This window comes from Pygoscelis adeliae, unplaced genomic scaffold (assembly GCF_000699105.1).
Source record: "Pygoscelis adeliae isolate BGI_AS28 unplaced genomic scaffold, ASM69910v1 Scaffold199, whole genome shotgun sequence".
NCBI lineage: Eukaryota > Metazoa > Chordata > Aves > Sphenisciformes > Spheniscidae > Pygoscelis > Pygoscelis adeliae.
The window spans coordinates 1,114,780-1,135,349 of record NW_008825495.1 but is presented as its reverse complement, the minus strand read 5'-3'; the positions used below and the strand labels follow the sequence as shown (position 1 = coordinate 1,135,349).

General features: G+C 34.9%; 1 protein-coding gene across 1 annotated transcript in view; it reads right to left on the bottom strand.

The window, feature by feature from the left end:
- KIF15 (kinesin family member 15) overlaps window positions 1-20,570 on the bottom strand; it is a 33,257-nt gene that overhangs the window by 8,032 nt on the left and 4,655 nt on the right. Inside the window, 20 exon segments of the mRNA XM_009331338.1 lie at window positions 378-524; window positions 1,982-2,104; window positions 2,973-3,077; window positions 4,068-4,154; window positions 4,427-4,502; window positions 4,978-5,063; window positions 6,061-6,211; window positions 7,547-7,712; window positions 8,248-8,353; window positions 9,131-9,238; window positions 10,139-10,336; window positions 10,673-10,814; window positions 13,193-13,334; window positions 13,766-13,943; window positions 15,035-15,244; window positions 15,959-16,050; window positions 17,744-17,867; window positions 18,594-18,716; window positions 20,182-20,307; window positions 20,411-20,570. The exon segment at window positions 20,411-20,570 is cut by the window's right edge and continues 23 nt beyond it. Coding sequence (XP_009329613.1) covers window positions 378-524; window positions 1,982-2,104; window positions 2,973-3,077; window positions 4,068-4,154; window positions 4,427-4,502; window positions 4,978-5,063; window positions 6,061-6,211; window positions 7,547-7,712; window positions 8,248-8,353; window positions 9,131-9,238; window positions 10,139-10,336; window positions 10,673-10,814; window positions 13,193-13,334; window positions 13,766-13,943; window positions 15,035-15,244; window positions 15,959-16,050; window positions 17,744-17,867; window positions 18,594-18,716; window positions 20,182-20,307; window positions 20,411-20,570 — 2,650 coding nt within the window.

The following is a 20,570-nucleotide window of genomic DNA, read 5'->3' as shown; positions in this document are numbered from 1 at the left end:
TTTATAAAGCTCAACAATTATCTCCACTACATAATGATATAGTTTGTGGGTAAGTGTTAAGCAGAGGAAAAAGTAATCCCCTAGGTTACACTGCTTATAACCTCAGGTTGCTCTGTTGTTATAGGTACTGATAATTTTGCTTTCAGAGTAAACATTTTTGTGATCTCTAGACACCATTTCCAAAGTTATCTAGCCTTTGTTCAGAAGCTTCTGAACTACTACTTTGCTTTTACAGAAAGGAGCATTGCTCTTCACCAAGAATACTGCTTACAAGATGTTCTAAAATTACAAGTAAAATGTAATTTTACTTTTCCAGAAGCTACAGTTAACCACAGCTCCCTCCCAAGGAGCTAATTATGAGAATTTCCTTGTTTTACCTGTTCCCTGAGTTCCTGGATTAGAGCTTCTTTCTTTGTTACGTCTTCCTGCACACACTGAAGCAATGAATCATGTTTCTTAGAGGCCTCAGTCAGTCTTCTCAGCTGATCAATGGTATGATGCAAGTCTTCACACAGAAGGTCTCTCTATTTTAAGTCATTGGATGAGAAATATTAAAGTTATTAGTCTAAAGCAGTTGTTTCAAGATGTTTTGTCATTGTTGCTAAGATTGCTAACAGCTACAAGCATCTCCCTTTTCCCTCCACTTTTTCATTATGAATTGTAGCAAGCATTCATCTATAAATTTCTTATTTTAGCACGTTTTCCATATCCATTGTCTTGGTTGCAGAAAAAAAATGAGAACTTTCCTACAGTATAGTTACAGTTAGATACTTGTGGGAGATATTTGGAATCAATCACTGTTTTAGCGTATAACGTATACTTAAAGAGATACAATTCTTTAAATAAGAAACCAATTATAGATTTTAATCCATGCTGAATTAGTGATTACAGATTTTTAGTGCACTGGTATTCTATAGATACCTCTGAATTTATTCTAGGATCTAGATTCCCACCCCATCTGATAGGGCATCATACCTACACAAGGCATGTTAACCTAGAAGGAGAAACAGTACTTAGTATTTTAAATGCCACCTTGGATTAGTTGTTCTTGTCCAGTCAAGAAAGCATGAAGGAAATTAGTAACTGATGTACAAAGTCAAAGAAGGAGAAACACTATGATTTTATCAGGAGCCAGTTACGCCCAAGGATAACAGTGTAATAAGAATTGTTGCTTCAGTTAAAAAAAAAACAACCAAAAAAACCCCAAACCAGAAAGTGATCCATTTGGTAGGCAACTCAGTTTAGGATTCCAGAATGTCAAATTTAGATATCATTATTAATGAAGACAGTCTGTTTGTTAAACATAGTGGAAATATATTTAAGAACGGTTTTTGAGAAGCAAACACTACTCTGAAAGACTTTATTGGTGCTACATGATTGGACAAAGCATATGTAATGTGACAGATGATCTTTTAGAAATTACTTGTAAGGAGAGGCTGGTGGTTTTGACTGATGGACACGTTCACCAAAATAATGGTGAGAGCAGTAACACAAAAGACAAAGTTAAAAAAGAAAGATACAATTTTAAAAAGCAAAACGGCAGTTGAATCAACCATGCATCCTAGATCTGTTTCCAGCAGGTGGAGCTTTTAGTTAAAATTATGAGTAAAGAAAAGATATTACTGAATATAGTAGCAGTAGGGGAAGAGATTATATTAAACATAATATAGTCTTCTATCTACGTTAATTTCTCAGCTGCATCATCTAATGTTGCCATTAAATTCAGCTGATGACTCCTTAGTGGCCTTAACAAAATTAAACCAGGCTTTTAGCATAGGTTTTTATGAAGTAGCTTATAAAGTATTTATGTCAAGTAATGTGATGATTTAACAGAATGTCAGGTATATCATGAAAAATTCTTTAAGAACAGCTTAACTAGCTTTAGTTTGAGGTTAAGTTTTACACAAGTATTTTAAGCAAAACCACATCCAATTGGTCTGTTGAACAAATAATCAAAATATACCAACATTGATGTTTTTACCTCAATGTTATCAGCTATTTGTCTTCTCTCCAAGGCTTCCCTCAGTTCTTCAATCTTCTTTTCCTGATCCTCTATGATGCCTTTGCTTTCTTCTTTTGCAGCCAGAACAAGATTGTACTTGCACTATGAAAAGGATTAAATTAAATTTTAGAATATTTTAGGAAAACATGTTATCAAAGAAAGTTGGCAAACGTAATACAAATAAATGTATATCACAAATCTTATGATGACAGCTACAAACGTTTAAAGTCTCATCAGTGTCAGTGACTAAAATCAGAACGATATATCATACTTACTAAATTGTACAAACTAGGTTACTAGAAATGAGTTGTCAGAACAATGGAAAAAGATTATTAATTTAATATGCATTAGCCACCACAGTACATATTAACCACTGAAACCATTATTGAAAAAAACTGATAACGATATGTAGAAATCTGTCTCATCAACATTTTGTCTGTAGGACCTTTTGAATTCATAGTTCATACATATACAGTATCTAAAGCATTCTGTGGGTTGCTCTATCAGTTTGCAAACCAGACCTATTTTAATAAAGAGGATGCATCATATTTATTCATAGTTATTCAAATACAGAGTTTTAGTTCTTTATACTTACGTTTTCAGATGTAGAACATAGTAATAGCAACATAAAAATTCACTCCCTCAAAAATTTACAAGTCAGCTTCAATTGTTGAGGTCTTAAATTGCCAATTTCTGGGAAAATCTAAATGTGACTGTCAGCGGAGTGTAGTTTACAGGATGTGAATAGGTCCCTTTAGAGACACTGCTCTTTACCCATGACGTGGAAAGAGTTCAGTTTTCAAGACAGCCTTAGGCATAAAATGTTCAGAAGATTTCAACATGTCAAAACAAAGAAGTTTCCTTCTAAAATGCTACAGTAAGTTACGCTGTTTGAGACCCATGATAAGACATGTCATTGCCTTCCATTTCTGAAAAACTATACCGTGTCCTTCAAAACGACAGAACATACATTTACATCCTCGAGCTCTCTTGTCAGCCCATCTATGGACTCAGTTTTATGATTAATTGAAGACCTCAGCTCCTGGATCTGTCTCATCAAGTCAGTTACAACTTCCTGCAACACAAAAAAGTTAATCCTGATAAAATATATATAATATAGATATAATGTATTACTGGACTTTCTTTGGTGTATAATTTGTCAATCCCAAATTTCAAACAGCCTTTTGAAAATGAGGCCTCAGTATGAACATGTAAAGGAGTAACAGGAAATTTGTTGTTAAATCATTGGCTTTTGTTCTAAGCACTTACATAAAGAATTAAATAACCTACTGTATTCATTAGAAGAGAAGGCTAGCCCTCTGATTTTAGTCTCAGGCTGTAATGGGTTTCTAATAGGAGAATAGGAGTACTATAGTTTAAGGTTACATTTGTTTGTAATGGAAAAAGACACATTCAAGAAACACCACTGCACTGACAACACCAGATTATTGTGACCTTACACATGTCAAATTTCTGGTTTTAGCATGGAAAAAGCAAGACTTATCAGTGCATCATGCTGGATAGTAAACACACTATGAAAATTCTTATGCTTTTTTTTTTTTTTTTTTTTTTACATACAGCATAAATGCTTGTACTATGGGAACTTTTGCTATTTAAGCTTTCAGAACACCAGAGCAGTCTTTTCATGTAAAAGTGCTTTGATTTTCTTAATAAAGATACCCACAGTCACATTCTTACATCACCTTTCTTACCTTGTCTATTAGCCTATTATGACATGGCACTGACTGGAAGGCCCTATTAATCATCGGGGGAATTATGCATCATTTATGCATTGAATGTTTTGTCCAGTAGACAACTTTACCTTGGGTTTTTTTTTGTTTAACCTTCAGTTATCTTGTGTTTTCTCTGAATGCATACCAGTTTCCTGCTATCCTGCAAACTCCATACCAGTAAAAGGTAGGATTTATTTTACCTAGATACACAGCCAGGATTGCCTAGAATCACAGAATTATTAAGTATCATAGAAAGGCTCTGGGCTTTCAACTCTACTACAGAACATAGTTACCTGCAAAACTGGGTATCATTAACAGAAATAAGCCCAAACCTTATCTGCATCATTTGTCTTCTTCAAAGAAACAATAAACTCTTCAGCAGCAGCCAGTGCCTGTTCCAATTTCTGCAGTTTTGCTTCCTAGAAGAAATAATAATTGTGAAGGAAAGACTTAATTAATTTTGAAGTATGTTTTGTAAAGCACAAAGCCATGAAAAAAAATGGAAGGAACTAAGTTATTTACCTTACCAGAAAAATTAAGCAGTAGCTTAACAGAACAATCTGAAACTTGAAAAACTCTACATTTATTTTGCTGGTAATCTACAGAACAGTCAGTTCACCAATAAAATTGCTATTAATATACAAGAAAATCCACGAACACATGATTTAGTCATTCAGTTCTGCTGTTGTACCTGCTGCTCACACTGTGTCACCATTTCAGAGGATGGTTTCTCCACCTGCTCTTTTTCAAGTACTTTCAAGAGCTCCCTGGGGAAGAAAACATATTTCTAGTGATAAATATAATCAGAACATGAGAGCTTTAACAAGAATCAAGTCATACAAGTTTATTCTTATTTGCACTTAATTTTTTTGAAGAGTTCTTTAACTATCACCTTCTCAGTGCTATACAAAAGACTAATAGTTTAGTTACTAGCCATACACTGCTATATAAAAGACTAATAGTTTAGTTACTAGCCATACACTGCTATCAGTAGTAGACCTTTATCTTTGACATGAAGAACTACACTTGTAATGAAATTACATTTGTCATGTTAATTGAATACATGAAAATGAAGTGTTGTTCTAAGTTGGATAAAATAAAAAAGCCCATTATGTAATTATCTCCACCCAGCTGGGGAAAAACACCTCTACAAACAGGATCCCCATCTGAATACAAAACCTAGCATAGGACAAAACCAATGAAGTCAGATGAAGATAAACCCCATCAATAATTAAAACTTACTTTGAATTGTTTTCTTTGTCTTTTTGTAATTGTAATGTTAGTTTTTCATTATGTTCTTTTTCTGTTTTCAGGAGTTTCAAAAGGTTCTAGAATATAAAAATATATGTTGTTATAACAAGTTACAATATAAGGTCTTCAGAATAATTTAAACCAAAATAAAAATCAAAACAAACTCCTAAGATGACTAAAAAAAAAACCCACAAAACCTTAGATGGAACTTGTCCTGGGCAAGTTCAAAAGTAAATTCTTATCTATATTAACCAATCAGCTCTTTTCACCTGCCATTGATAATGATTTCATATAGCTATAATGTTCTACAATATCCGAGGCTTTAAAGGGAGAAATTACAATTTTCAACTGTAGAATAATTTGGGGGGATTTTTGAACCAGCAGTTCAATGTATTAGACTATAAGGACTATAAGGAATTTAAAATAATAATTTTCAATCTGTCAGTATTCCTTTAAACACTAAAAAGGAAAACTTACAGCAAACTTGCTGAGCAGGCACAGTGTACACTGCAGAAAAGCAGGCAAAATCATTTGCAAAAGCCCTTGAGCAACCTTACCGCTGTTTTGCAGTCACTGCAGTTTGACAGTCTTTCAAGGACAGCATCAACTAAATTGCAGGACAGTGATCCACCACAAGAAGGCATAGATCATTTTAACAAGATCACATCCACTATGAAAACTTTTTAAGAAACTGCTTTGTAAAGATAGAACAAGTAAGCTAGTCTTAGCTAGCACTGAGATGAAAGGTCATCAGCATTTTGATGTCAGGATTCTTTTCCAAAGCAGTTTCTTATTCCTTTACTAATTAACCTATCTGCCTCAACATTTCCAGAGCAATTTCTTCAGCCAAAAAACCTACTACTTCATCATGCTATTAGATATTTCTTGTAGCCTGCGATTGCAAAAATCTCACACTAAGTTTTAAAAGAGATTCTGGGTACGTCTTCCAAATGAGATCACCAGGAAACCTATTATTACTGTGGAATTTATTATCAATGATACCGTAACAGGAATTAAACAATCTGGCTACATGAGTAACTGTATGAAGTCCTTTAAAAGCCTTGACTGTCTTACACAAAGCTCAGTTTTCATTGCTTCTGCTTCTTGTTTCCTGTCCTCAAGTTGTTGCTTCAGTTGATCTGTCTCAAACTTCGCTACTTCCTGCAAATTATCATAGTCATCCTGCAGGCTTGCTTTTTCTTCAAGGATCTTTTCATGTTCTAGCCTTCATTAAAAAAAAACAAAACAAAACACAAAACAACCCCACCCACAATATTAAGATAAGGGTTTGTTTCATTATAAAAATATTCCAATCAATTGTATTTTGTAATCTTCAGATAATATACAGAGTACAGTTATTTCAGAAAGAAGTGACTGACATAAATGGTAACTTTTTTTTAAACTCAGAAACCCCGAATATATGAAGGGCACAGGAAATTTAAGTGGCATTGGCAGAGAAGGCAGAGTACTCTTTCTGATCCTTAGAAATAATTTACTTCTTACAAAATTCTATAGAAATTTCAGTCACTGTGTCTTCATAATGGCATTCACCCATTTTTTAAATTTTTTTTTTTAGCCAGTGTTTGGATAAAAGACTCTGCTAGAATGATCCGGAGTACCTACAACTGCTTAGTTGATATCTGGGTTATTTATCCCATATAAAATCTTTATATATTCTGGGCAAGTCTGGGTTATTTCCCTCTAAATTGTTGCCCCAAAAACTGATTTAATTTGATCTTTCCCAAAAGTGAAAAGCGAAGAGGGGTAAAAGAGCTGCTAGACAAGTGTTATGAAACCTGTTATTAATGGAGAGTCTATAGAAAGAATACCCTCCAAAAAGTCAGTACTTCTGCTAACACAGAACGCATCAATGAAACCACAATATTTAATTTCAATTCCAGGTTCCCAGTCTTAAAACACATCACTCAAAAAATTATTTCAGCTAAGGCATGACCTGCTATAATGCAATAATGTAGTTAAGCTTCCCAGGGAAAAAAAAAACCCACAAAACAAAAACCCAACAAAACAAACAAAAACCACCGCCACCAAAACCCAACATAGGTAAGTCACACTAATGATTAAAAATCTCACTCATTTTCATCTCCCAATAGTAATGTCAATTATTGCATACAACATAGTGAGCTTTTCAGGCTTCAATAGTCAAGCTTCAGTTTATTTTTATGGTTTCTTTCTGCTTGTATTTTTTAGAACAGCATCATTATGCTGCTTCATGTGACCAGACTGAGAAGTAACAGTTAATTTTTAAGACTAAATTGGAAAAAAACCACCAACCAAACAAACTATGCCTCTTCGGCTACTTAACTTTTGGAGATGAATAAACTTATACTTATATCCTACTTAATGGGAATATGCTACAGCAAACAAAAAAAAATTAAGGAAGCCTCATTTTATTTTCTTTCTGCTAATTTCACCATTTCACCACATAAACACAAAATAACAACTTTAAATAAGACATGTAAAGTGCAAGTTCACATAAGAACTAAATCACTGGATGCATCCAGAAGGGAGGTTAAGGCATTTTACCAAACCGCCAACATACCTGACACTGTCCAGCTGGAACTGTACATCCATATGTCTACCAGAAAGCTGACTTACTTCTTTCTCTTGCTTTTCCCTAAAGGCACTATATTCCAATTTTACAGCAGACAGCTCCTTGTCTGCAGACTGCAGGACAATGCGCAAGTCGTAGACTTCACTTTTTAATACTGTCAAAAATCAAACAAATATTTTGCATGTTATTTGGAAAACTGTGCTAGATACAGGACATGTAACACTACAGCATCCTGGGAAAGTCTCACAGAACTTTACACATTTTCAGTGGAATTAACCTTGAAGGTCAGACACAAAAATGATTTGTAAATGGAAAGGTCAATGAAACATTGACTTCAAGAACTAAAGAGTACAGGCAGAATCAAAAACATTCCAGACAGTATCGCTGCATTTCCATAGACCAAAAGAGGGTTTTCCCTTTATTTTTAGTTAATATTTTCGTTATAAAATACTGTATCCTGTACTCCCTTCACATTCAGAGTAAACAGAGAACAATTTTCAATATTGTATCCTGTACAAGCTATTCTGCAAGTATTAGAGATTTTTTTCTTAAAAAAAAAATTAAAAAAAAAATCAAACCAGTATGACTAACATCTTAAACCCAGAGTTACTCAGCATGTGCTATTGTTGATTCAAAACATTAAGAGACCCCAAAACTTCCTATGGCATTTCAGTGTTGCATAGACTTACTATCAGTCTTGCTTTGACTGTCTTGAAATTGCTTTTCAAGCGATTTTATCTGTTCAAGGAGCTCCTGGCGCTCTTTACTCCAGTCATTCCTTTCGGATGAAAGAAGCTTGAGAAGAGAAGTAAAATTTTTAAATGGAAGGAAATGTAGGAGTGGCTAAGCCACAGAGCTGTAACAATAATAATGTATTAGTATATTTCATCAGCTGATTATGAATACAAGATCCATTTTTCTTGAAATTTGATGTTTGGTGAATCTGAAATCTATAGAAGTCCAAGAAGAAAATATTTCAATATAACTGAAGACGTTACCTATCTAAAAAGTTCATTTAAAAGCAACCCACAGCTTAGGGGCTGAGATCTACTTCAGAACAGAGCTGTCAGAATTGAGACTGATCTGGGAAGAAAACAGGCCTTATTTCCTTTTCTATGCTAAATCAAACCTAGCGGTTAAGGAAGACTTGAAAATATTTTACAGAGTAAGGACATTTCAGTTCAGTTCCAACTGAGGCAAGTAGTATTTTCAGCATTCCAAAGTTTAAAATTTCCTTGTGACTACTGCTGTTTTCCAGAAATCATGAAGTTGGTCAAAACCAAGCACAGACATCTTGAGTGTCTATTTGCTGATATTTAAGATCAAGCAGGCTCAGAATCACAACATTTAAAACAACAAAACAAAAAAAAACCCAACCTGCAGTGTTATGTTAAAAGAAGTCCTTGTCTTCCTGCACAGCCCTGAGCTGTGATGCTATGTAAATTTTTCAGAAGTCAAAATGCAAGTTACACCACAGATCTCACTAGACAACATAGTAGTATGAGTGTGGTAGATATCACCTTGTCATATATACACACTCACATATAGCCCTGTATTATATTGTTCTCTCACCTCCTGTATTTGTGCAGAATGATGCTCCAGCTTATTAATATGCTGCTGGAGTTTTATAGTCTTGCTTTCCTCTTCATCCAACTTTGTCTGCATTGTATTCAGTTGCTCCTGTGACACAACAGACACCCAAAATTAGAACACCCATCTTCCAGTTATTCGCACATGCCATATGGCAGTCTGTGCATATTAAATATAAAAATGTCAACTACTTTCTTTTTTTATGACCTGAACCAACAGAAAACAGAACATTCAAAAATAAGCTGGTATCTTTAGTAGCTGATTTCTCCTATTGTTAACTAAACTGCCAGAACACAAGAAAATCCGTCAGGGAATACAAGGACTGAATCCAATAAACACTTAGTTTTCAGACACATGTTTATCTTAGAGAAATAAGGCTTTAAAAAGAAGTTATTCAAAATATACACTAGCTAAATTCCTTGCAGGATCTCTGCAGTATGGTTAAGCATCAAAGAGGGGTTTTGGCTGTTGTGCCAGGGTTTTACATGCACTGAAGTTAGTACCAGCTTTTAGAGTGTAGTTCAGATAATTTTGTAGCACTCTTGTATGTGAAAAAAGACCTTCCCTGCCCTTTAGGAAAGATACAAGACAATTAAGGTATAATGGTGGACAAGCAGTATATGGCAGGTTTCTTCAAATAATGCAGTATTATATATTAAGCTTGGGTATTGTTCTGAATGTAGCTGTCACCAGAGACTTAAAAAGAAGTTTCCTCAGAAACAAGTTATCTGGTTAAAATAGTAAAAAGTTTAAATGCCCTGGATATCTTAAACTACTTACGATATTCAACTCTTAAATCCCTTTCAATATTTTCATTGTAAATTCTCTTAAGTACATTGTATAATTAACTGTCTAGTGAAGCCTTAAGTATTCAGTAAGAGCTTCAGTTTCTCATGCAAATTAAAGTGTATTTGTTGGGGGGGGAAGTATTTCATGCCAGAACCTGCTTTATAATAAAGTTACACTTCAGTTTTTATTCAGAACATTCACCTGTGCCACTTTGAGCTCTTCAGCCATGGCCTCATATGCTTGTTCATTCACTTCTGGGGGAACTGGCTCTTTCAAAATGTCATCCATCATCTCTTCCGAACACTGAAAATCTTCAGAATGATAATCTAAGATTTCTGGGCTTATTCGCGGCACTAGGCGAGATCTTAGCTGGTAAGCTCTTGTTGGAGTGGTTATGTTCTGTTATAAAGATTACAAAGCAGTCTTTATTTTAACTGTAAAATGGAATTAAGACTTTGTCTGGTATTGTATTTCATAGTTCTGTAAGCAGAATAATGAAATAAAATGCTCAAAGTGGTTAGCTCTAAACCACTACACTTTTTCAATTTGTCATCTGATTACAGTAGCAGTCATTCAGTAAGTATTTAAGAACAAAAAAGCAGCATATCTGCTTTATCACATACGGATTACATGCCAGAACACTAGTTAGGTTAAGGGATCACACAAATGAAAGTCTATGTTCTCACACAACTCAAGAGTAAGTATGAGTGGTTTTAGATATACTTATTCTCATACCTTAAGAGTTTCTCTATGTAGCTTATGTAACTGAGAGACTTCTTGGCGCTTGTGTGCTTTGGTTGCCTCCAGAATGTTTTCAAGATGTTGGTTTGCTTTCCGAAGGGACTGAAGCTCTGATTCCAGTTCCATATGCCTTTTCCTGTTTAGGAAGTATTTTGCTAACGTCAAAACCACTCCATCAGTACGCCCTCCCATCAGTAAGAATAAGATGCAGTATTGCCAATGAGCAAATTGAACCTGAACTCTTGCACAAACATTGAAATACATTATTTTGAGAAGAAAGCCACCACTGCTGTATTAAAAAGTAAAAAAAAAAAAAGTTAAAAAGCTAAGAAGCTTATTTGTGCTTGCATAATGAAGCAAGCAGATGGATAACTAAACGTGTCAGAAAAAATCCATTACACGGTAAGAAATAAGCTGAGAGCTCTGCAATTCCTTTTATGAGAAAGTGATATCACCCATACCAATATGGTTTTAAGCTTTAAAAATGTTATCCAGTTATATGAAAAGTCTGAATTGGTGCTTGCCAGGATTAAAGAAAATCCTTTACAGATTTTTTTTTTTTTTTGAAGTGCTGCTCTGTTAAGATTATTTTGCCCTCTAAGAGTACTTTAACTGAAATCCAACAGTTGAGCAGAAATTTAGAAATAATTTTCATTAGGTATTTTGCAGAGCTACATGCTGTTACTGTGATAGTTGGCCTTACTGATATAATTGTAGGGTCAAAGTCTACAGACAAAAGGAAATATACTATTTCATCTTTTGGCAGTTTAATGCTATCACTTTCCCCTCATGGTTTTAGCATCTGCAACAAAACTTATGGAACAGAATAGAACTTTAGTTCTGACTGCTATGGGACAACAGAAAAATTAGCATACATTGGTTTTGAGAAATTGTTAAATTTTACTCTACTTATTCAGTTACAGCATATATTTTACACTCGCGTGTAAAATTAAGCATCCAGTTACTCTAAAACTGGAAACAAGTTTAAAATGTAGTGAAATCCAGAGGTGAATCCAGAGGCCCAAAAGCACACTTCTGTTTGACTGCACTCCACTAAGAAAATGTTAGTAATTGATAATAAAAATGCATGCATACTATCAAGAAAGCAAGACATGTACAAAACATGGAATACATAAAATAGGAATACATCAAATGGGCAGGAAAATAAAGTAATTAATATATGAAGATATAAACAAACCATTGTATCTAATGATACAGGACAATAGATGGATTGCTGAACTGATAAACTCAGTAGATCGTAACATTATGATTTATAAAGTTCATAGGATTTGCTACACAGAAATTTAAGAATAAAAATACAGATTTGTACAATTGCCTGAATGAGCAAAAAGGACATTACAAAGCTACTTTGCAAAAAACTGTGGGGAGGCAAAAATGGAAATATCTTGTGCCCAATGCTTCTAGAATTACGCTCTAGATTCACTGAAATCAATAAAAAGCAACAATGTTAGGTACAAGCTAAAAATAAATGTAATAAAAAAAAAATCAGGTCCCTTTTGCCTTCCAGGTTTACATTACGTTTACTGGAAATGCAATTATTTTTCTTGTATCTCTAGTACAGCACCTGAATTTTTCAGAAATGGGGTTGATCAAGTTAAGCCATATATTATTCACTTGCATATGAATATATATACACACACACTCTGAAGGTATTACTCAGGTCTTTCGCATTAACTTGTGCTGCCCTCAAGGAGAACAATGACAGTAAATTCTTTACCACATTAGTAAGGACAAAGTAGACCCTTATCACATTTAGATGCCAAAGCAAATGGACATGAATGAACTACTGACACCATGTCTTTGCTCTAATTTGAATTAAATCTCTGTTCCAATAACAGGTCTCAAGATAGTGGTACTACTGCCCTCTTAAAAATCTTTGAGGTGGAGACAAAAAAATTAATCAACAGATTAGCCAAATTTTTCTGGAGTGCTCGGATTCTACATTTATGGTGACTCAAACTTGCAATCTTAAAGAGGTTATATTAAAAACTACTGTTGCACTAAAACAAAGAAAAGCCCCAAAACATGCCCCCCCGCCCCAAAACCCATCAACTCTTAGTTCCTGTCTCTGCTTCCATCTGTAATATTTCAGTTACTGAAAAATACTTGCTAAACACGGAAACTAAGCCAAACTCTCCCTGTCCTGTTAAGCAGGTGACTATCAGAATTCTAGGGTACGTGCATCTCCTGCATGTTGTGAAGCATTGTTTTGCATCTTAGCATAAAGAAGAGCTTTTGGAAAGACAAAGAAATCTGCAACAATGCAGACATGCCTTCAGATTGCATCATGGTTGTTTCCTAGTCTGGGAGTAACTGAGTTCAACAGGAACATATTCTGTGTGCATGCCATTTTGCTTAACCTGGCCCTCTCTTACGTGTGAAGAACATACTTAGACTGTATATTCAGGATCTGAGACTAACTTTTAAAATAATTACTTATACTGATTTTTTAAGACGTTTAATTAAAGACATTTCTATACTGTTTTGTCTCACTTGGTTAGCTCTTGAAATTCTTCATATTCTTGTTTTGAACTTGCCAGTTCACTCTGAGTCTGTAGCAGGCGTGCTTTCAGCCTTTCAACAGATGCCAGTGAGTTGCCTTCCACTGATACGGTGGTGGAATATAAATGATGACCTAAAGAACAAACATATACCCTCTGAAATCACAGAGTAGCTCAAATATCTTAAGTTTTACTAAAATGAAAGCATTTGTAGGCTTTTGAACAGCATAGCAGCAATTGAGATTGAAGAAAATGGGTATTAGCAGTCCACTTGAAAACCAGTAGAATAATTAATATTACTGCAGTCTTCATGACAACTAAGGACAACAAAATGAGATTATGGATGGTGTTCATAAGATGCACAAGAATCCAAATTCCCTACTGCTGTATTTGCTTGAAGGCCAACGTGAATAAAACAAAGTAAACCTGTTTTATCAGTCTTCAGGTATCACTTTGAAGAAGGCAAAAATACATCCACCAGACAAGACAACATTGTCAACATTATGTTGCACACAACAGAAATACAGTAAGCTTATTTAGCTGAAAAACATTAGCATATTTTTACCTCCAGTATTTTTCTCTGTGGCTGAAGCTTCCAAAAACGCTTTCTCTAGTTCTGCGATGGTCTGAGCATCAATTTCTTGGGCCTTTTTAACTGACTGTAAAGAACGAAGTCTTTTATTCTCCTCTCTGAGGTTATGGTTCTCCATGGCATACTTTGCAATTCGTGGGTGTTGTTCCATCTGTGATAAGCAGTATTTTATTCAACAGTTTTTATTTTCCAGACAATGCTATACATATCTACCTGTTGCTCTACTACCTTTAATAAGCGTTAAATTGTAATGGAAGAGGGAAAAAAGGTATTCCTCTACAGTGGTTAAAACTGCCCCAATTTTTTTTTGTTAGTTTTCTTACTCCCTTGGAATCTGCTCTCAAAAAAGACAGTGGGTTTACGTTTTATGTATTTATTCTTTTACTGGTAATAAAGCAGTAGAAGCTTTTCTTCCTGCTCTTGACATCCCTTTTCAGTTTCAACTTTGAGCTTTGGCTTTCTTAACACTGTCCCTGCATGCCACAGTAATGTTTTTATAGTCCTTTAATGACTGTCCTGACTTCTGTACTTTTTCTTCCCCCTTCACTTTGGAGCTCAGTTATGAGCTACAGATTCAAGTTGGTCATCTACTCCTTTTTCCTACTTGTGCTTGGAGGAAATTGTTTTTAAAGATCTGCTTTCTCTCTTGAGCTTCTTTGTTCTTCAAAACTGCCTCACAAGTGATACCACACCTACCAAATAACTGAATAACCTGAAGCCTCCTCTCCTGAAGCCTTAAGTATGTACTTTGCTACTTGCTTTCCTCAAACAGCTCCAGGACAGCATCACCCTTGATTGGCCCATCTAGCACCTGTGTTAGTATCCTTCAGAAACCTGCTGTATTACTTGCATCCTGCTGTCTTCCCCTTTCAACAGATGTTACGGAGGTTAAAGTCTCCCATAAGAATGAGGATTTGTGATTCAAAGACTTTCTTGAGTTGCTTAAAGGAGATTTAGTCCTCTACCTAACCCAGATCAGGTAGCCTATAGCAAGCTCCCACCATGACATCACCCTTACCAGCCTCTCCTCTTATGCAAACTCACAAGCTCTAAACCCACCCATTGCCCCTTCCATAGGGAAACTCCATGCATTTGAGACGCTTCTATAAAGGAACGCACCACCCATCCTCTTTTTTCCTGCCTACCTTTCCTAAAAAGCCTGTATCTACCCATTACAGAACTCCATCACATGAGCTATTCTCAAAAAAGAAAATTGTTCTAGAAAGGAAGAAAGAGACTTACCTGTTCTCTGAGTGTCTGCAATTCGTCCCTCAATTCACTGAAGAGATCATCTTGCTCTTTTGGCAATAAGCTTCCACCAGCCTCTTTATGTAATCTCTCCAAGCGAACAATATGGTCTTCACGGAATTTAACTATCATTTTATTGGACTGAATAAATTTCTCCTTCTTGGCACACAGATCTTCTAGTTGAGCAATTTTTTCTAATAAATTCTTAGAAAGTACATATACAGATTGGTGGAAAAGTGACAGTTACACTAGATGAATTTTTAAGGTGCACATATCACATACACAAATCATGCAAAACAGTGAATAATTTTGTGAATATACAGACTGTCATTCATTTGGAGCAGATCTGTAGAGAGCAACAGCTCATACCAAGAAGCCAATTACACACTATATTGCAAAAACTTTACTTAGAAGCTCCAGTATGATCCTGTAGACTAAGTATTCAGTTAAGCACATCAGATGCACCCCTAGACTGCCTGTTTCAGTTAATTTCCTTCCAAAAAAATCCATTTTGGATGATTCAGCACTGTGCCATGACATGAACCAAAGCACAATAAAATGGAGATGACTGGGAGGTTTGCTTCAAAAACCACGATGTTGATCCAAACACTCAAAAGATGCGCTCAAAATTAAGTAAAACAGAAGTTTGTTGTTCTGTTCAAATTTATCAGAAAATCCAAATAAACAACCCACACCTAAAACTAAACATACTATGAAAGCTATCCTATGGCTTGTCTGAATTTGAAAGATTGTATCTTAAATGTCATTTGACTAGTTGCCTTATACCAAACCTTATCATCTTCGGACAGAGTCTTTTTATTCAAAAACAAAGAAAAATCATTAAGAGTCAAGTTTCAATAAGCTCACTGGTCTCTCAGAGTACACAGAATGCACTTAGAAATACTAGTGCTTTCTTACCTTCTTTTCACCTTCTGATTTCTCCCAGAACAACATTGCTTCAAGAAAGTTGTTCATGTAATTTATGTTGTTCTTCCCTTTTTCAACAGCACCTGCAGGTTAAGTTAAAGAAACAAATGCCATATTTATTAAAATACCAGTTAACCAGGTTTTCCTACATACATAACAGTTGTGACAGTTGTGTAAAAAAATTTAAATAAATTCTTCGAACAATATAATTCCTCTAAGATCATGTGCTGTACCCAAAGCAAAGACATTTAGACTGTAATTCTCAGTCACCTGCAAGTGCTGATAAAGAACAGAGTCAATATACATGATTGTATAATTAACAAAGTTGTTCAAGCATTAAACGGCTTTACGATAAACTTTTATTAGAATAGAAGAATCAGTTTGTTCAGCTGAGTATAGCTATAAAATGCAAAACCCCTCTGAAATTAATTTGATAACACTAAGCCATTATTGGCATTATTATTACAGTTTGTACACATGAAAAGTGGACTAACTGGTTTATAAGAAGGGAATTCAGAAAAATAAGCATCAATTAAGTGGACAAAATTAGTGATTTAATCTGGAAGGGAAGTGTCCACACAAGGGATTAAAAGGGCTTAACTAAACCACTTCACAAATTAATTCAAAATAGCTTTCCTGAATATCCTCATGCAGGCAAGACTACTTATTTATAGAATACTAATCACCATAGGATCTAGGTGCATAATAACTACCTCATTGTAATTTAATATATTAAAAATGCCATCATGTTTTTCAAGTAGCTAGTAAGCAGATTTCATATTTATGTGATCAAATATTACAAACATGATTTAACTGCATAGAATAAACACAGCTCTAGTACATTAGGTTCTGCATAAAACCTCTCTTCAGTGTTTAAGTATCATCACTTGCTTTCCCTCAGAACTCTATCGCAAGTCTAACAACATAATCACTGACTTGTTTTTACTGCTTAAATGTGTACGCTCACAGAGAAGTAATTTTTCCTTATGAAAACTCAACCACAGATGTTTTATATTAGGTAAGTCTTTCTAAGTTCTGTAGTAACTTCTATTGTATTTTCTATTTCTTGGCAAGGTCAGGAAAGAGTTGACTCAGGATTACAGTAAAAGTTGCAAGACCCAAGTTTACTACCTTGTAATCAAACATTATAAGGTAGCGTATTTCAGTGAGAAGTATACATAGTAGAAAGCTATGCTGGGATCTATATTGCAGATACAGTGGTCTAGTGAAAAGCTACTGGAAGAAAAAAAATTTACATATTGATAAAAACCCCATTACCATCTTATATTGAAACCAATCTTTTATTGAAAGATAAACATCCTTGTTAGGGTCTTCCTGAAGGGGCAAAAGGGGAAGAGGGGGGAAAAAAAAAAAATCCAGTCCTGAGCTTAAAAAGAATGTGGATTCAATGGGCATTATCCCATTATTAGTGCCCTCCCTCCAACCTAAATGTATACGCAATCACACGTAAATTTTTGGTTACTTAAAGGAATAGGCAGCATACCTCTTACGAACTGGAAGAATATTCTAGGTATTATAGAATGAAACATAGCCCTGTACACAAACTTATGAGAGGAAGAAAATAAAATCATGTTAACAATTTCTGCAAAATGTTAGATACAAATACAGACAATGGGATCCCTAAGACAAATGCAACCTCTGTATGTCAGTCCCTACAAAATATTAATTGTTCAGAAACTTAATGAATTACATAAGGCTCCAACACTCCAAGCTAAAAAAGTAGCAAGTTCTCTCTCCCTCACCCCCAACTCTTACCTTGTGATACAGAAATATCATGCATAGATGGCACTGAAGTAAGTTGAGCAAGCTGCTCTTTCAACTTCTTGACCTCAGCTTGCAGTTGGCTCACATTTCCTTGTGTGTCTTCATTTACCACAGCCTTTCATAAATATGTTAAAAGAAAATTAGGAGGAGGTACAAATGAAAAAATCTTGTATTTTATAGGATAAAAGTAAAAGACTACAAAGCAACAAAACTACTGAGAAGTTTTCTGTCTTAGGAAAGGAAGAACTCATGGGAAAAGCAATGTTCAATTTACTGAGAAACCAGTAAGTTGCACTTTAGCTAAAAATATTGGTTAAAAAAAAAAAATTAATGTTTTCTGCAGAATTTTCTCTGGAGCTTTTTGACCAAAGCTAAGCAGTATACGTCAAAGGCAGAAGTTTCCAGCCAGATGCCAACATACTTTCAAAACCCACTCATGAGAAATTACGTTTTGGGAATTAACATATATAAAAATTAGATGCACTGAAATACTGTTGAATCTAATTTTTTTAATGACAATTTTAATTTTTAGTACAGATTTACTACTTCCTTTTTCCAATGAAGTGCTCAGAGAACAAGCAATAAACATACACTATTATCAGCCATTACCTAGTCCCCAGCTGTTGTACTCTATTCATAATCAAAAGCAAACAAGGCCTTTTCAAAAATCATGTCATAAACATTTAGGAAAGCAAATTTAGGATTTTAAAATAAGTTATATTCATTTAAATTAGTGAAAGCACAAGAGTATTTCAATGAAGCTCTCTTGTTTGCAGATGTGAAGTTTAAGTGACAAGAAATTGTTTGTTGCAACAATAAAGACACTGAGTAACTCTCTTACCTTGTTTTTAATCAACTTTGCTCGCTGAGCAAAATTAAGGGTGGACAATGTTTCACCAAAACACCTGGATCCTGGATGAACATTTGCAATTATACATGTTTTTGCATTACCACCAAGGGAATCCTATTTAAAAACATAGAAGTTAGCTTTATTTGCATGTTTTTGGCTACAGCAGGCAGTCATCCCCTAAGAGCTACTGTGTATCACTACTGTGTATCACTTTGAACAAACTGCAGAAGGGATTTTATTTAACAAGCCTCCATGCTATGTAAGTTTCTAAAATTTAATTTCAAATGTGGGTATAAAGGATGTGACTGTAAATAAAAACTTTATTTGGGTTTTCCAAACCCTGACTCTATATTACTAATCAACAATTTGAGATATTTGTTACACCTGAACAGCAGAGAAAAAAAACCAGAAAAAATTCAGGGAATAAAGTAGATATTTCACTTTAACCTTGGTCATTAGCAGATTGGTATTTGCACTATTTTGATCATCGTCTAGCCTGTTGATTGTTCCAACCTATCTTCTGGTGGCAATTGCCAAACAAAATCACAAACCAACAGGTTCTTGACCAAGGATATAAGAGGAACCTCTTCCCTTTTACATGCACGTCTTCAAATACCTCCGTGCTTTTAGAGAAGTAACTCTCAAATCTCTGGAGAAGGCAGCAGTTTTACCTAAGACTCTAAAAGCCTAGTTCTACAACATAGCCCACAAGCCTCAATGGCATGCTCTCTGTCTAGTAGAGAAGGTCATGTTTGTGGACTTCTTTGCAGTACAACCACCTAAAAAAAAAAATAACCACTTAAGAAAGTAACGGCTCACACAGTTGCAATTCTCTTCCAATTTCTATGTATTTTGGGTTGCCTTGGAAGAACGTAGTTCTTGAGAGGTTCATGATTCTAAGATGTACATAGAACAGGGATGGAACGATTGGGAAATTTTGCTGTGATCACAACAATACCGTGTTGTAACACAAATACTATATTAAGTACTATATTATAATACAAAAATATATTACAGATATTATTCATTCCTGTTCACAGAATTTTGGTGAGTGCTGGCCAAAATTGTGGCGAGCACAATTTTGTGGCGAGTGCTGGCCATGCAACAAATCTTTGACTGCTTCCATCTTTGTTTTCTGTTCATCTTGAAAAGAGCCCATAAGCTCTCAGGTAGGAAACTGTAAATTTATCTAATTCTTAACATCATACCAACACTTAGCATACATAGGCTAATTCTGGAAATCCTGTCAAGTGTTTCAGCACATCTCTAAATATTACATTGTGATACACAGTATTTCCCATATTATAGGAATGAAAACATATGCTTCTTTAAAACTTGCAAATATGTAAGAGGAGATTATGAGCATAAATAAATTACTTGTCTTCAGTTAACAGCAATAAATCAACTATAAGTCTGTTTAGGTAAAAAGATATTTTTCAAGCTTTCTTCCATCTGCCCAATATTGAACCAAATTATTAATGTACCAGAGTTCAGCTTTTTAGAGTAAAAAAACCCACCCCAAACAAATACTTTTTTCTACACCCCAGGTAGCATATAAAATCCAGAGGATATATATTACCCGTAACAGAAAAGTGAGCTTGGAATCCCGGTAACAAATGTGTCTCTGTTTTCCATTACCCACATCAACAAGTGCTGTGATTACTTGGCCCAGGCAACTTAGTGATCGATTTATGTTACCTGCTTCCTTAAAAAAAAAAAAAAAAAGAACAAAGGTGAACAGATTTGGTGGATGGAACAGGGCAGTACATCTGAAAGGAGAAAGATGCCACAGATACTACGGAACTAACCTTCAACCTCAGTCCTTCTGTATGGGTGTCTTTCTGTCTCTCAGATCCTGCCAAGTCTACGAGGTTGAGCAGGGAAGACCGAATGTTAACAATCTCATTGTTTTTCTCCATGGATTCCACTGTGATGGTGAAAACTGCATGTGATCTTGAGGATTCTCGG